General features: G+C 47.9%; 4 protein-coding genes across 5 annotated transcripts; 2 read left to right on the top strand and 2 right to left on the bottom strand.

Annotated features, from left to right (window-relative positions):
• Nucleotides 1-169: 169 nt before the first annotated feature.
• On the bottom strand, nt 170-15838 carry LOC6629426 (progestin and adipoQ receptor family member 4). 2 transcript variants are annotated; one of them, XM_032439388.2, is made up of 7 exons: nt 15391-15835; nt 14101-14948; nt 4715-4930; nt 2180-2283; nt 1886-2023; nt 1464-1604; nt 170-1400 (listed from the first exon to the last, which is right to left on the bottom strand). In XM_032439388.2, the coding sequence occupies exons 2-7, from the start codon at nt 14891-14893 to the stop codon at nt 1308-1310; spliced, it is 1485 nt and encodes a 494-aa protein (XP_032295279.1). In that variant the 5' UTR covers nt 14894-14948; nt 15391-15835; the 3' UTR covers nt 170-1307. The 2 variants fall into 2 exon arrangements, 1 of the variants encoding a protein (XP_032295279.1); XR_011416206.1 differs by lacking the exon at nt 170-1400 and having other exon boundaries at nt 1468-1604; nt 1797-2023; nt 15391-15838.
• Nepl18 (Neprilysin-like 18) lies at nt 5353-7515 on the top strand. The gene has a single exon (XM_002054324.4). The coding sequence runs from the start codon at nt 5366-5368 to the stop codon at nt 7442-7444; it is 2079 nt and encodes a 692-aa protein (XP_002054360.2). The 5' UTR covers nt 5353-5365; the 3' UTR covers nt 7445-7515.
• Nucleotides 7505-9670, bottom strand: Nepl19 (Neprilysin-like 19). The gene has a single exon (XM_015172318.3). The coding sequence runs from the start codon at nt 9653-9655 to the stop codon at nt 7529-7531; it is 2127 nt and encodes a 708-aa protein (XP_015027804.2). The 5' UTR covers nt 9656-9670; the 3' UTR covers nt 7505-7528.
• LOC6629429 (neprilysin-4) lies at nt 11003-13407 on the top strand. Its single transcript, XM_002054325.4, has one exon. The coding sequence runs from the start codon at nt 11061-11063 to the stop codon at nt 13191-13193; it is 2133 nt and encodes a 710-aa protein (XP_002054361.1). The 5' UTR covers nt 11003-11060; the 3' UTR covers nt 13194-13407.
• Nucleotides 15839-16176: the final 338 nt, after the last annotated feature.

The following is a 16176-nucleotide window of genomic DNA, read 5'->3' as shown; positions in this document are numbered from 1 at the left end:
TTTATTTGTTTAATCAAGTCTGTAAGCCAAACAAAATACTAGCAGCGCTTCACAACACTTATGTGGTTAACTCTGATTAGTGTTGAAAGGCGCAACATTTAAATATATTTAAGGCATTGTTTATTGTAACAGACTTTTGAAATGGAAACGTTAAATAAAAGTTCTGCAGTTGTGTATTGCAATTAAATTCTCCTTTTTGTACGCGTTTACTGTTTATTAACGTTCTCGGGAAATCATATATATGTATCTATAATATTAATGCTATAATTGCGCCTTACAATAGATTTTCAACTTGTTACAAGCATTTAATTTTCATGTTTTATTGCTTTTGTTCATCTAATATTGTTAGCTTTGGTTTCATTAATTATATTTACTTTCTCTTTAAACTGTGTGGTGTAAATTATTGGAACTACTAAACGCTAATTACTCATAATTGTTTCATCTTTTGGATTCAAATACTTTGCCGTATTTTAATTTTATTATTCTACATCTGCCTCTTAAAACCTAGGGAATATCATTTTCGGAGTTTTATTTTTTGCTACATAAGGAGTGCTGAAAATTAGGAAGTTTTACTAATTCGATTCAGCAGCGATTAGCCTGAAGATTTTGTTCACACTTGTCCAATGGTTACATCTAACTAATTGCATAAAATACGCATTAGAGGTTTTTTTTTTCTCAAATAAAGACATTTCATATCATTGTAATTCAACTAGGAAGTTTTTTTTTTAAAGTTTCTTAATGCCTAACTTTCGTTTTTCTTTTATAGTCGACGAGGTACAAAGTTATATAAGTATTTGAAAATTAGATGTTTCTGTTTTGTTTGTTTGTTTTTTTTTTGTTTTTGTTTTGTTTTTTGGTTGTAAGCATATTGAGGTACATATGTATCAACATCATTGAAATTATCGTTCATATAGTACTCAGAGGCTTTGCATGAGAGTAGCGCAAAGAAGTTATAATTGAAAGCGCTTTGTAATTCACTTCATTCATATTTCATAGTCACCTTAATGCTAAATACCACAGTCGAAGTATGTACTAATTATACATATACATATGTACATATATTCACTATTCACTATTAACTTATTCATATTGTTACTGTTACAGCACGCGCTCATTTATACACGGTATATTTCGAGAAGCATTTACTTTGCTTTGTTCTTAATCCCTCCTTTTTTGGCTGTGGCTTTTGTCTAGTCAGCCCGCGAATGCTCCTTCTCCATTTGCCAGTTGATTGGTGCGCGTCGTGGTTGAGGCTTTATCAAGAGCAGCAGTGTCAGGAGCAGGAGCAGTAGCAGCCAGTAAGCGGGTCATAGTTCCATATGGGTCAGCGATGGTTCGGTAGCATTGGCCAGCGAATTGCAGGTCTGAGTAGACATCCACTCAAAGTCCTTGATTGTGGCCTACCGAAGGAGAAGAGTCTGTAGTCAAAGCATATATGTACATTTACATCAGAGTGACAGCACCTTGTGCATGGAGTAGACAGCCACCACGACCAGCACATGCATAATGTTGTGCGAGTTCAGATAGAAGTCGACCAGACCTGGGAACCACTTTTCGGGTATGCGCATGGCACCAATAGCGCCGCCTAATATGGAAACGCCGTCCTGAAGCAATCCAATAAAATGAACAAGTCTTGTGTTAGCAAAGATGAAATTGCTGTCGTTTTTGGGGGACATTCTTTTTTTTTTTTTTGGCTGGTGTGTAAATTACACCAATCATATCGGTTGCATACGGCCTAGTCTTACACTTGGTCCATATGCATATGTAGGTGTAGAATATATGAAAATTCAACTTACAACTTCAACCTAAGTATGCGCACAAGCCAGCCGAAAATGATTGGTAAAAAATAGCAAGTTAGTCAATTGGAATGCCATATTATACGCACCTGCAGGTAGACATGGGATAGGGCCATGTGACTGCCACCCACCATCCCTTGGATGCGCAGAAAGGTCAGCACGGAGCGCATGGCAAAGGGCAGTGCGAAGCAAAGGCGCCTCTGCCACGGTGAGCTGGCGGTCAGTGCCTGTTTAATACACAAAAGGATCACATTTAAATATCGAACTGTTAATAGACGCAGTTCTGCAAGGCTATACCAATACGTTTATTATAATGCATATTTATGTCCGTAAATAAAATAAATAGAAATGCATATACTTATAATTTCCAAGTAATATCTTACCTTGTACAGACCCCACAGCGAGAGCAGACAGTAAGCGATAATAATGAACCACTTAAGAATTGGAGAAAAGCACAGCGTCGTCGCCGTAACCAGCGGCAACGCACCTGCAAGAGAGTGTAAAAGAGAGAGAGAGAGGGAAAGGGGGAGAGAGAGAGAGAGAGAGAGAGCTAGAATTGCTTGAGAGACATGAGATGTCCAAGCCGAAGACGACATCGTTGCTGCTGCCGATGACACCTGTTTTGGGCAACTAATCAGTGATAAGGCGCAGCGCCAGCAGCTGGAGCTCAGTTGGGGAACGACAATCGCGTGTGACACAACGCAAGATGAGGGCTGTTTCCGCTTCCGTCAGCATTTGGGCTATCGTCTGCTGGCTGTTGACCGTGCCAGACGCTGTTTACGCTGGCGTATTCGAGAGTCTGAATATCAACACACCATTGACGCATGAGATCATGCGGCAGGCCAAGTCCGCCGGCATGCGCTCCTACATAAATGGCAGCGTGCGGCCGTGCGATGATTTTTATGGCTATGCGTGCGGCAATTTTGCCAGAATCAATCCGGCCACGCAGGAAACAATCAGCACGGACTTTTTTGAGGAGCTCAACGCTGGCTATCAGCGTCGTTTGCGTCAGCTGTTCAGGCTGCCAAAGATGAGTACCGACAGTCCCACAGAAACGCGTGTCAAGTATTTTTACGAGTCCTGCCTGAATACCAGCACAATGGAGCTGAACCAGCGTCCACACCTGCTCAGCATATTGAAAGAGTTTGGGGGTCTGCCCGCGCTCGAGGGCAGCGCCTGGGATGAGTCCAAGTTCGAGCCAATTGAAATGATGGCGCGCCTGCTGAACCGATATGGCAAGGAAACGCTGCTCAGTGTACGTGTCTCGCCGGGTCTGGCTAATAGTCAGATAAATCGCTTGTATCTGGGTCAACGGGATGACCTGGTTAGCAGCAAGGCCATTGCTCTACACCTGAGCAGCCAGTTGAAGCTGAAGCACAATCTGCAGCAGCTGCTTGGCCTGGGCGAGGTGCGTGCCCGGGAAACGGCCGCCGAAATAGCCAGTATCAACATGGAGCTGGCACGCGGCATCATTGAGCCACAAGAGGAGCTGCCGCCGAGCCAGATGAATCGCTTGCGCATGTTGGACGAAATGAGCCAAAGCTATGGCCCCGAACTGAATCTCACGCGTTTTGTGCAAATCTGGCTCAATCACGACTATCAGCTGCCCGTGTACGAGTATGTCGAGAGCTATCTGTGGCAAGTGAAAAAGGTATTGGCTCGCACGCCCAAGCGTGCCCTGGCCAACTTTATGCTCTCCACGCTGCTTGGCGACTACGACATGGAGCCGGCTGCCACTGCAGAGAAGCAGCACGAGCTGTGCGCGGAGAAAACCACGCTGCTGTTCACCGATTTTGTGGATCATATGGTATATCGCTCGCTCGAGAAACAGAATCCGCATATACCCGGCCATCTGCGACAGCTGTGGCAGGAGCTGAAAGTTGCCTTTGGCGATATGCTGCGCGCGCCCAGCAGCAATTGGCTAAGCGAACAGACCCTCAATGAAGCCCTGGCCAAGCTGAAGGCCATGAGCTTTCACATACTTGGCGCAAACACACACGACTTTGAGGATTACTATGGCCGTCTGGTGATTAGCAATGCCGACTATTTCGGCAACGTGCAACGGCTGCTGGAGCTGCGCGCCCAGCATCTGCGCGAGGATCTGCAACGGGCACCCAATCTCAATAATTATTATGGCATCAATACGTCGCCCTTCTATGTGCCGGAGTTTAATCGTGTTGTAATCCCGGCCAGCTATATGCAGCATCGCTACTTCTTTGACGAGGTCTATCCCATGGCGCTCAAGTATGGCACTGTGGGCTTCTCCTTGGCCCACGAGATGGCCCACGGCTTCGATGATCTGTCCCGCACCTTTGATGGCCAGGGCAATCTGCGCGACTGGTGGGAACGCAATGCGACTAGACAGTTCGAGCAGCGGAAACAGTGCCTGGTGCAACAGTTCAGTGGGTTTAGCTACAATGGCCAAAGGCTGACCAAAATGCAAATGCAGTCCGAGAATATAGCGGACAATGTGGGCGTGCGTATTGCCCATGCCGCCTACCTCAACTGGCTAAATCAATCAACGCTGGACTCGGAGACATTGCCTCGCATGTCGCACACGCCGCAGCAGCTGTTCTTTCTAGGCCTGGGCCAAATTTGGTGCTCGGATTTGCTGCCCCAGTTGCGTCACACGATTGCCATCAGTGATGAGCATGCGCCGGATGAGGTGAGACTTCATGCGATTATGGCCAACTTCGATGCATTCGCCAAGGCCTACGAGTGCCGCCAGGGCGCCCATATGAATCCCATGCAAAAGTGCGTTATCTACTGAGGCTGTCCTTCAACTGATTAGAAGCTCTACTTATAAGCTGTCTGTCTGTACTTGAAATATATGTTGATATTTCTATGCTTTCCGCTTCCGAGTGGTGTTTATTTTTTTTTTGTATATATATTTTGTTTTTCAGATTACGCTCACTTACCGAAACTCTGGCTCACCCAGATGCCAACCATGTCCAGCTTGAGCAGCGTATAGTACACATTCTCGCCCTTCTCAATGTTCATAAACAGATGATAGACGAAGCTGCCGCACCAAGGCGCCACCGAGCCAAATACGTGACAAAACGAAAGGAACTTGTAGCCACTGTCCCATGGCATCAGACCCGGCACAATGGCCAGTATATAAAATATTGGTATTGCTGCAAATAGAAGATATTAGCATGAGCCATCGATTGCATCATTTTAAAGACAAATTAATATCGAAAATGGGCTCGAGTCGCAGACTCTGCTTTGGGCAAAGGGCTCAAGGGTTCAAACTGACAAACTAAACATCTGAATGGTTTTAGTTAAAACTAATAAAAGAAATAAATATTATATTTAAAGATTTGTATCTGTAGCACAAACAATTTATTTGCCTTTCCAGCCGCATAATTGTTGTACACGCGATCTATGTATCAGGCGGGTATATAAGTATATCCCGTATAAGAGTACGCTCTGCCTGTAGCTCGCTCTCGAGACATGCGATAACAGTTTGACCTACCCCAGCGGCGCGGGGCCAGAGAAAAAACACAAAGCCCACTGATAAGTGAGGCACTGCAGCCAGACAAAGCGACTTTGGCAGCTCAGTTGAATCGATGGCGAGATTCATGTCAGGACGGTGTTTGAACGGCGCTCTGCGGCAGGCTGTATTTTGGTTGTTGATGGCCAATGCGTTGGCCTTGCCGACGGAGAATACCAGCACGGCCGTGCGCGATGATCTAACCACGGACTATGCGAAACAGATAATACGGCAATCGAAGGTGGCAGAAATGAAGAGCATGCTGAATACGCGCATCGCGCCCTGCGACGACTTCTATAGCTATGCGTGCGGCAACTGGCATCGTCACAATCCTGCCCAGCTATTGAGAAACATAATGACGGATACATTCCAGCTGATTTCCAAGGGCTTTGATCGACGACTGCAGCGCCTGCTGCAGTCCGGACAGATGAAAACCAATCTGGAGGAGAAGCTGCAGAATTTCTATCAATCCTGCCTGGTAATACAACGTGAGGATGTGCAGTACAAGCTGGCGTTACATAGCATCTATCGCGAATATGGAGAGCTGCCCATGCTCGAGGGTCCGCGATGGAACGCCTCGGACTTTAGCTGGTGGCGCACCGTAGCGGATATACAGCACAAATACGGCAGACAGATAATTCTGGCTGTGGATGTCATGTCCGACATTGCCAACCATACGGTGAATCGGGTCTACCTGGGCCCGCCCGACAATAAACACACTCCCATACCCGTGCTGAACTCCCTCGAGGATGCAGCCGTGGCGGAGGAGCTGCAGCAATACTTTGCGGTAGACAAGCACTTGGCCAAGCAAGCCGCAAAGGAGATGAACGAACTCGATCGCAATTTACTAGCGGGTAGCATTAGTCATGGTGGCAGCCTGGGCGACGATCTGACCCTTTACACCGTATCCGAACTTGAGGAGAAATACACGGAGCAATTGAATATTACAGAGTTTCTGGGTCTGGTTCTCGGGGAAGATAATGTGCCGGAGCACATATATGTCTACAGCGAAAGCTATTTGAATAACACATTGCGCACACTCCAGACCACGCCCACTCCAACCATTGGCAACTATGTGCTGTGGAAGCTGTTGGAGCCATACCGGATCGATACCAAGCCCAGCGAGATGCGCAACTGGTGCACCGAACAGACTAAGAAGTACTTTGCCAAGCTGACGGATCACATGATCTATGAGCGGTACCGCAGCCCCGAGGCCGAGGCTGAGGTGCACAGCGTCTGGAAGCAGATACGCGAGACGTTCCGGCAACAGTTGGCGGGCGACAAGCTCGACTGGATATCGAACAAAACACGCCAGCTGGCCATTGAGAAGTTGGATCGCATGCAGCTGTACATTAACTCGTATGACCATGAGGATTTCGAGGCGCTCTACGGCGACGTGGCGGTGGACAAGCTGAACTATGTGCGCAATGTGCAACAGGTGCTCAAGGCGAAGGCCAAATGGAATCTGAACAGGCTGCACAGTGCGCCCACTTCACTGGAGGCGACCGATGTGCTGGGATTTACGGCTGCCTACAACATATTGGACAACAACATAACCATTCCCGTGGCGCTGATGCAGCCGCGCTACTTCTGGGACGCGAACTATCCGCAGGCCCTGAAATATGGCACACTGGGTTATTTGTTGGCGCACGAGATGATTCACGGCTTCGATGATGAGGGGCGCACCTATGATGCCAATGGCAATCTAGCGCCCTGGTGGGATGACAAGTCGCGCTATGAGTTTGAGGAGAAGCGCAAGTGCTTTCAGGCTCAGTACCATGCCTACAAATATGGCGGCACCCATCTGCCGGAGAGCGTGGAACAATCGGAGAACATTGCAGACAATGCGGGCATCAAGTTGGCCTACAAGGCTTACCAGCGCTGGCTAGAGCAGCAGCCGCTCGAAGTGCTGGAGCAGGAGACATTGGCCGGCTTCGAGCTGAACAATCGTCAGCTGTTCTTTGTGAGCTTCGCCCAGCTCTGGTGTGACGATGTCCAGTCCTTTTTCAAGACCTCTGTGGCCAAGGCGGACAATCATGCGCCGGGCATGTATCGAGTAATTGGCTCATTGTCGAACTTTCAGGAGTTCTCGTGGGTCTTTAACTGCTCGCAGCAGGCGCCAATGGATCCGGAGTTCAAGTGCGCCATTTACTAAGCCGCAGCTCTGAAATGTTAATCCTTTAGCTTTAAGTTTTATAATGAAATGATGCATTCGAACGCTTCTGACCAGCTGGCTTTATTAATTCAAATTTTTGGCGTACATGTGGCACTTCTGTTCGGGATTCATGGGCGTCTCGTTCGCACAGCCAAAGGCACTGGCAAATGCATCCAAGTTGGCCAACGCTCCCTGCACGCGCAGCGCATTCGGCGTACCAGCGGCCAGCAGCGATTGCTTATCCCGGAACTGCTCGTTGGCGTCGTTGCACCAAAGCTGGGCATAACTGATGAAGAACAGCTGCTGGGGACTGTGGCTCATCTGGGGCAGATACTCCGTAATCAATGCGCTCGAGGCCAGATTTGCCAGATAGTTTTTGTAGCCCAGATATGCCAGCTGCACGGCCGTATTGTCCGCAATATTGTCATCCTGCAGCTCAGTGGCTGGCAGATACTCTCCAGCGAAACGCAAACGTTCATATTGATGCCTAAAGCAGGCCTTGCGCTTGCCAAACTCAGCCAGCGTTGCCGCATCCCAGCCAGCACGCCTGTCCAGGCTGTGGGCCAGCTGCTCCGCAATAATTGTGCCCAAGCTGCCGTAGCGCAGCGCACGTGGATAAAAGCGGGACCATAGAAAATTTGGCTGCAGCAGTGACACTGGCAACAGCACTTGATTTTCCTCTGGATCGTATGTGGGCACATTGGGCGAACTAGTGGGCGTGGCGAACTGAGTGCTGTGAGCCAACACGGCGCGCAAATTGAACAGATAATCCTGCGGCTTCAGCTCCAGCTGCTTGTAGCGCTCCGTGAAGTTCACTTGCGCATGTCCATTGATCAGCAGACGCGTCGCATTCAGCTGGTCCAGCAAATGGCTGCGCGTCGCCACGGACAACCAATCTGTGCTGGAACTCTCGAGCACATTATGAAAGCTGAGCTTGATCTGCTGCCAGACGGCATCGATATCGCTAAGGGTGGCCGGAGCGGCATACTGCCGATAAGCCATGTTGTTGAGCAGCTCGGGAAACAGCTCTCGTACGTTGGCCAAGCACTGGCCAACAACCGGCGCCGAGCGGTCGTAGTAGAAACGGTCCAGCAGCTTATGGAAGATGTAGTTGGCCAGCACATGAGGCGGCGTCTGGGCCAGCACGACCAGTAGATGCGCCTGATAGGTGACCACATGTTCGTAGAGCATCTCCTCTGGCTGCAAAGGACGCTGTAAAGCCAGTTCCACATAATGTGTCAGATTCAATGTGGGCGCATAGGCATTGGTCAGCTCCACAGTGGAACGCGGCAGAGCGAGTGGACCAATTGGACGAGTCGACATGCCTTTGGCCAGCAACATTTCCAAATCGGTTATTTCCTGCGCTGTTCTGCGCGCCAGTGCCGCCTCCACGCCCAGATGCTGCTCCAGCTGGATGGCTATGCGCTGAACAACAGCTGCACGATTGGGCTCCACAACGAAGCGAGGCGGCTGGCCAACGTATAAACGACTTTGGGTCTTGTTGTGCGGATCGGGCGCCTGCTGCAGAAGCAATATAATGTCCAGGCCGTACTTGCGCTTGATATGCGCCACGGTGGCCAGCCAGTCGAAACCATCGGCTGGCCACTGCTGACCAGGCAGCGCCAGCGCGGGCATGCGTCCAAATTCAGCGGCAATCTCCAGCAGCTGTTGGCGGTAGAGAGCTTCGGGCGTCTGCCGGAAACGCAGGCAACTGGCATAGAATTGCTTAAGTTTGAGCACAGCCACATCATCGCTGTCCGCATCCGCTGGCTGCTCCAGTAGGCGCTGCTGCTTGTGCTGATAGCCATTGGCGAGCAGCTGTTGGTAGTTGGTCTCACGAGGCTGTGCCGCATTGGCCGGATTGATTTTGGGCCACATGCCGCAGCTGTAGCCAAAGAAATCATCGCAGGCATCCAGCTCCGGCTGCATATAGCTGCGCATCTCCGCCGATTTGGCCAGTCGCATCACGCGTTGCACATAGGCGCTATCATTGTGCTGCGATATAAGCTGCTCCTGCAGCTGTATGTGTGTATCCACCTCCGGCTGCGACAACAAGTGGCTGCGCACACAGCCCAGCCACAGCAGAGCACAGCTAACCACACTGAACCACATGCGTCTCATGGCTGAAGAGCGACTGAATCGCCTTCCGCAACGCACTTTCAATCCGCCACCGAGAGTCGGGAGCTTTTCCTTATCGCTATGACTGGTCATTGGTCCGACGCCAAGTCCGTATACAGAAAGAATCCCATAGAGAAGGCAACGTGATTAGGTCACAGCTCACGTTGTCGTTTCTGTCCACACACAGCTGTATATATTACACCCATTACATTTATGCCCAATGAATTTTAATAATAAAAAAAAAGCTCATATCGTATATGTAAACAAATACATACAGAAATTCTACCTTAATATTTATATAATCGTGTGTGTGTCTACGGAAAACTTTTACGCTGAAAACCATATACACTCTTTAGTATTAGCCTAGTTAAAGTTAACTAAATGTTATTGGTATCGCTGAATAAATTTTGGAAATTATGGTCATCGAACCTTGAAAGCCTCAGCCTAACTTGACAAGAAGTTAAAGAAATAGAACTCCAAGTCTTAGTTAGCAAGAACTTTGACAAGAAGTTAAATACATTTATTTGCATTCAATTTGTATACGTCTTGTTAATGCTGTACACAATTGGTTTGTTGACTCGGAATACATTTTAAAATTTAAAATCATTTATCCTTTAAATAAAATAGAAATAGTGCAATGCTTAATTGGCACATCAACTGCCTAAGCTGACAAGAACAAGCACATGTGTATTTCAATTGTAAATGACATTAAAAAAAATATATTTCAAAATTTGTTAAAGTGCCTTGACAAATTAGTTGAAAAATAGATTAATGACAATTTTTTTTTTTTTAAATTAAAGCTTAGCTCAGAAAAAACGTGTAATATACCATATACCTTTTGATTACATATGCAATGTATTTTTTATTATAATTGAAAACAAAAAAAAACAGAAAAACATATGCATATTTTATGGTAATTGAAAAACATTAGAAACAAAATATGACAAGAAATCAAAGTAAAAGCAAAACCAAGGCGATCTTCAATTCATAGAGCTTGCTATTTAATTGAGGACCATCAACAAACTTGATAAGTTTCATGGCACAACTAGCAACATTTTTGCCGTAATCTCTCGAAAACGCTGAGAAATCCAGGAAAACACGCGCATTTGTTGGGCTCGTATAAATAACGTGAGGTCGGCCATAGGATTAGCTTCCGATGAATTGAATAATGAGCTTTAAGAATCATTTAGACACAAATAGGCGTGGGTAAATAAGTGGAAACCTGCACATGTACAACTGCTTCAAGCTGGGTCACTGGCAATTGTTTTAACTCGAGCTTTGTGAGTGTGGGTCTCACAATTGTGGCGACAACGTATTGATAGAGATAACCCAACGGGTCACACCAAAGCTCGGCCTGTTTTGCTCTCATTTATCAGCAAGTGGGCTAAGTGTCTGTGCATCTTTATATAGACGAGGTGGACTCTATATTTACACAAATGAGTGCCAGCGCGCTCAGTCATCAGCTGCAGATCCACTAAGAAACAACGCGACGCGAAAGATGCTGATCCCAATGAGTCATACCCAATGGCTTCTATTGTACGGGCCGCTGTTCCTGCTCCGGCTGTCATATGGCCGAGCGGCGCCTGTCGATGCCGATTACATATCCGACAGCAAGATGGATACGGGCTATATAGACGAGGTGATGCGACAGGCGAAGGCAGCGGAAATGGCAAACTTTATGAATGAGAGCGTCGATCCGTGTGAGAATTTCTATGAATTTGCCTGCGGCAATTGGGCGAGAATTAATCCGGCCACAACGCTGAATCAAATAAGCACGGGCCTGTTCGAGCGTCTGACCGAAGGCCTCAATCGCAAGGTGAAGCACACTCTGAACAGTGAAAACGATGCCCTGGACACGGCAGAGGATGTGCAAGTGAAGAACTTCTACCATTCCTGCGTGCATGTGCACGAGGTGGACAGAAGCTATCGGCAGAAGCTTAAGAATTTGATAGCCGAGTTCGGCACAATGCCTGCGCTGGTGCCTGCTGGTGCCTGGCAGGAGGCAGACTTTGACTGGCTGGAAACGGTTGCGCGTATAGCTTATCGCTATGGACTGGTAATTATCCTGGGCGTTGAGGTGACCAAGGACTTTGCCAACAACGAGGTGAATCTGGCGTACATTGGCCAGCAGGAGTTTCCGCTCGAAACACGCAGCATGTACCTAGACGACCACACCGCCGTCTACAGGAGCACCTTTCAAGCCAGTATGGCAAATAAGCTGATGACCTTTTTGGGCATGAAAAGTGGTCTGGCACACATAACGGCCACGGAGCTGATGGACTTTGAGGTGCGTCTGGCCAATGGCCTGATCGATGAAACCGACGGCCTCGACCTCACAGATATCTCACAGCTGACGACCATCGCAGAGATGCAGCTAGCCTATGCGCCTGTACTGAACATAGAGCGATTGGTTAACATATCGCTGGGCGAGCAAGTCAACGACCCCGTCTATGACTTCAATTCGCAGTATCAACAGAATCTAATGAGGGTGATTGGGCGCACGCCCAAACGCATTGTGGCCAACTATATATTCTTTCGATTGATTGATGAATTCGCCATGGAGCCGGGCAAGACGCTGGCCAAGCGGCAGGAGAAGTGCATATCGCTGACCAAGCAGTACTTTGCCAAGAACCTGGACAACATGATCTTTCGGCGCTACAACAACAATGCCACCGCCTCCGACGTTGAGCTCATCTGGCGCCAGCTGAAGTCCACCTTCGAGCAGACACTGCAATCGGATCGGTCACTGAACTGGATAAGTCGCCGTACACGCGAATATGCGATCGAAAAGCTGGCGGCCATGACACTGCAGGTGAATTCGCATGCCAATGAAAACCTGACCGAGGATTTTGCGGGTCTGCAGCTGCAGCGTGAGAATTACATCGAGAATCTGCGTCAGACACGCATACTGGGCGCTAGCCAGCAGCGGGAGCATCTGCACAAGCCCGTCAAGCCGCTGGAAGCGGGCGATTTGTTTAGCTATACGCCAGCCAACATTCTGGTGGAGAATGCCATCAAGGTGCCAGTGTCCCTGCTGCAGCCCTACTATCTGTGGGCTGCCAGCTATCCGAATGCCATAAAGTTCGGCACATTGGCCTCGCTGATCGGCCATGAGCTAATACACGGCTTCGATGACGCCGGCCGCAAATTCGATGCACGCGGCAACATTAACGACTGGTGGGATGCACAGTCCACGACCAATTTCCTGGAACGGCAGCAGTGCTTTACGAAACAGTACAGTCACTACACCTATCATGGCATGCGGCTGCCCAGATCGAATGCGCAGTCGGAGAACATTGCGGATAATGGCGGCATGCGTCTGGCCTATGCCGCCTACTGCCGCCTGCAGGAGACACTGGAGGCCACTGTCGAGGGCCGTAGGCAGCTGCTCAGGGAGAAGCTGCCCACGCTGAACTATACCAACATGCAGCTGTTCTTCATTAGCTATGCGCAGATCTGGTGCAACGATGCGCACACACGCGTACGCAATCTACAGGTATCCACGGATCAACATGTGCCCGGAAAATTTCGGGTGATCGGACCGCTCTCCAATTTCGACGAGTTCGCCAAAGAGTTTCAGTGTGGCCAGGGCACGCGCATGAATCCAGAAAAGAAATGTAAAATATACTAGCTTTAAAGGCAAGCTCAAGAGTTTTTCTCTAGTTATAAAGGCTCTCCTACCCCTAAATATGCTATATAAAAATAAGTTTTTATTATCCCTGTGATAGCATTTCGAATGTTCATTCTAAACTGCATTCTCCGGAAAATGTTCAATATTTACAAGCTATATTAAAGTTGAATAAAACATACATTTATGCAAATCTTTGTAAAAGGCAAAAAGAAAACATCTGCTAAATCTGTATGAGCTGTAGAGCTTAGATGTATTCATGGATCAACATTCACCCAAAACCGATAAATACAGTTAACGTGTCAAGTTTTTCAATCGATGCGGAAAGTTTTAAGCTTCAATGTTTTAAATCTCATTCTCAAACATCTATGAATAATGTTTTATAGAAATGCGATTTATGTTTTCCTACAGCAAGCAATCTTTCATTGAGATTTTTAAAAAATGTATGTATTTCGAAACAGCGCCCTACTCAGCGGTTCTCATGAATTCATGTAAGACTTTCATGTTTTTATAGCATTTATCTCTGCTCGAACTCTAGTTAACTTTCTTGCACTCTATCGCGCTCTTTTCTTTACCCGAGAAGTAGTTAGTTCAGACCCAGGCAGGGGTTACATCGTATAAAACACATATATGATTAACATAATTGGAGCTGCACAGACGCGAGCACATTTTTATAGAATCACTGATATGCGCAAACAACATCAAATAACAATTATTGTGCAATCCCTTTCGCACAGCCAAGTGCGTTTGTGAGAAAGGTTGACTCAATCTATTTATGTGCACATGCACTTGCACTTGGCTTTGACCGTGATTGTTAATGTCATTGGAATGGATCGATAAATGAGCAACAGCTCTGCTGAGGGTGTGGGCGGTTGGGTGGATGGCTGCGAGGGCGAATCTTGAAACTCACCGTGCGTCAGTATGTTGATGGTCTCGTTGTGCCAATAGAAGAGACTGAGCAGGCAGCCCTTGAAGGTCTGTAGCGGACGGTATCCTCTGAGGACATACGGATTGAACTGCAGATATTTGGGCATGTCCTGCCAGTGCAGCAGCTGGTCCATGTTCGCCGATGTGCTCGTTGTGCCGCTGCTGCCGCTGCTGCCAGTCGCAGATGTTGTTGTTGTTGTCGTCGTCGTCGATGCGGCTGCTGTTGTCGTGTGTGTGGTTGTTGTTGTTGTTGCTGCTGCTGCTGTTGTTGTTGTTGTTGTTGTTGTTGTAGTTGTTGCTGGTGCTGTAAGCAAGGCAGACATTGGCGTTGTGGAAGCGTTCGTGGAAGACGTTAATGTTGCGGGCATTAAAGGCGCGCGTGCTGGCGTTATGCTCTCCGCATGGCTACACTCCCCAGCCAAATCCTTGAGACCGTTCATAACAATGGCACGAGCATGGGACTCGCCATTGCCCGTGCCGCCGGCTGAGCTATCTCCAGTCTCGTGGCAGATGACGCGTGTACGCCGCGGCGTTAACGGCGGCGTAGCAGTCATTGACTCCACGGTGCTGCCCAGGCAGTTGCTGGTATCATGCTCACTGCCCACGCTGCATGGCGTTGGCGTTGTAGTGGCTGCAGCAGCTGCTGCCACGTAGCCTGACGTCGGCTTTGGCTTTGGGTTGGGCTTGCTAATCAGCTTGCTAGCAGTGGACTTGCCGACCGACTCGCCGCTCAGGTCAACGACAACGGCAGCGGCAGCGGCGGCCGCAGTGTCCATGCCTTAAGTTTAAGCGCGTTCAATGGCCGGGTCTCTAAATTGGCGGCAACAGCAACTGAAATCAAAAGTTCGTGTCATAAATTATAAGCCAGGGCGCAGTGCTATAAAAATGCTTCGCACAAAACTCCCCCCAAGCCTACACACACACACACACACACGCGTGCTCATATAAACGGCCTTTTTTGTGTTACGTATACACCCCGTTGTCCTGTGCTAAAAAAGCACGTGCTTACGTATGAAAAATGAGTCCAGGACAATGTCAACACACAGCCGCAGCTGCCTCGTGACCCAATAAAAGGATTTGCCATCATACATACAACTTGTGTGTGTATTTCTATGTTTGTGTGGGTGAGTGTTTCTTCTTTTTTTGTTTTTTTTTTGCAGACACGGGCCCGTTTGCGAGGTAGCCGAAAGTGGATATTTATTGTGAATCACGCGACTTGCAGAGCAGGAGAAGGCTTCTGCCGCTTTAGTAAAAATCGATAGGCCATACTTACTTTTGGCATGCGCCTCGTTAGCAATGTAAATTCTGTTCAATGCAATTTAAAGGCAACAAAATGGCCAATAAGCAAAAAATTTGCATGCATTCATTCGCAATGCAGCTGCTGCATAAACTTTCTTCTGTTCAGTGCTGGCGAGTGGGCGGGCGTGGGTTGTGTGAACACGTTCGGGTAACTTTGGAAGAGCTGCTGCTATGAACTTGGACGATATTTGCGCGTACTGCAGCTCTGACGTGGGCGCGGCATACCGTTTGGTAGACACTCGATTAATTATTTCGGCATTGACGCTCTGTAATTTTGAATTATTCGTCAATTTTTAATAGTCCAATTTGATCTATTTTATTTTTTGTTGCGGACACGGAAAACACTACAAGGCGGGAGCAGGCGTCGCAGCGCACGTTAGCGTAAGCACGTCAATATCTGACTGAGGGGATATGCGCGATAACGATACCGTTATGCCGTGTATTGTTATGCAATTGAATTGCCAGTATTTTCCTTGGGCGCCAACTAGAAAAAAACGCGCGCGCGCATTAAACGACAGCTGATAAATTTAAAAGGCAACAGTGTGGCAGCACTGCTCACTTGCCAACTTATCAACACTAGCACTTATTGGCATTGACCGTTTTTGGGATGGCAACGCTGAGGAGAAAGAAGCAGAACTAGTCAGCTGCTGCCGCGCTTGGCATGTCTGTAATTCAATTTTATTTCTAAACGTATTGGTTTCAGCAGCCATTGTCTTAGCTGTCTTTAAAACGTGTAGAGTTCGAATCAAAAACTGTAAAA

Source organism: Drosophila virilis, chromosome 2 (assembly GCF_030788295.1).
Source record: "Drosophila virilis strain 15010-1051.87 chromosome 2, Dvir_AGI_RSII-ME, whole genome shotgun sequence".
NCBI classification, from domain to species: Eukaryota; Metazoa; Arthropoda; class Insecta; order Diptera; family Drosophilidae; genus Drosophila; species Drosophila virilis.
The sequence above is the reverse complement of the archived record's forward strand: the minus strand, read 5'-3'. Positions and strand labels throughout refer to the sequence as shown.

Excerpts from the sequence above, each read along its gene's own strand:
- Nepl18 (XM_002054324.4), top strand. The coding sequence starts at position 5,366 with ATGGCGAGATTCATGTCAGGACGGTGTTTGAACGGCGCTCTGCGGCAG.
- Nepl19 (XM_015172318.3), bottom strand. The coding sequence starts at position 9,655 with ATGACCAGTCATAGCGATAAGGAAAAGCTCCCGACTCTCGGTGGCGGA.
- LOC6629429 (XM_002054325.4), top strand. The coding sequence starts at position 11,061 with ATGCTGATCCCAATGAGTCATACCCAATGGCTTCTATTGTACGGGCCG.
- LOC6629426 (XM_032439388.2), bottom strand. The coding sequence starts at position 14,893 with ATGGACACTGCGGCCGCCGCTGCCGCTGCCGTTGTCGTTGACCTGAGC. Across the intron at positions 2,024-2,179 it reads CGCTGTGGGGTCTGTACAAG|GCACTGACCGCCAGCTCACC; the intron begins GTAAGATATTAC and ends TGTATTAAACAG. Across the intron at positions 1,401-1,463 it reads CTGTCTACTCCATGCACAAG|GCCACAATCAAGGACTTTGA; the intron begins GTGCTGTCACTC and ends CTCCTTCGGTAG.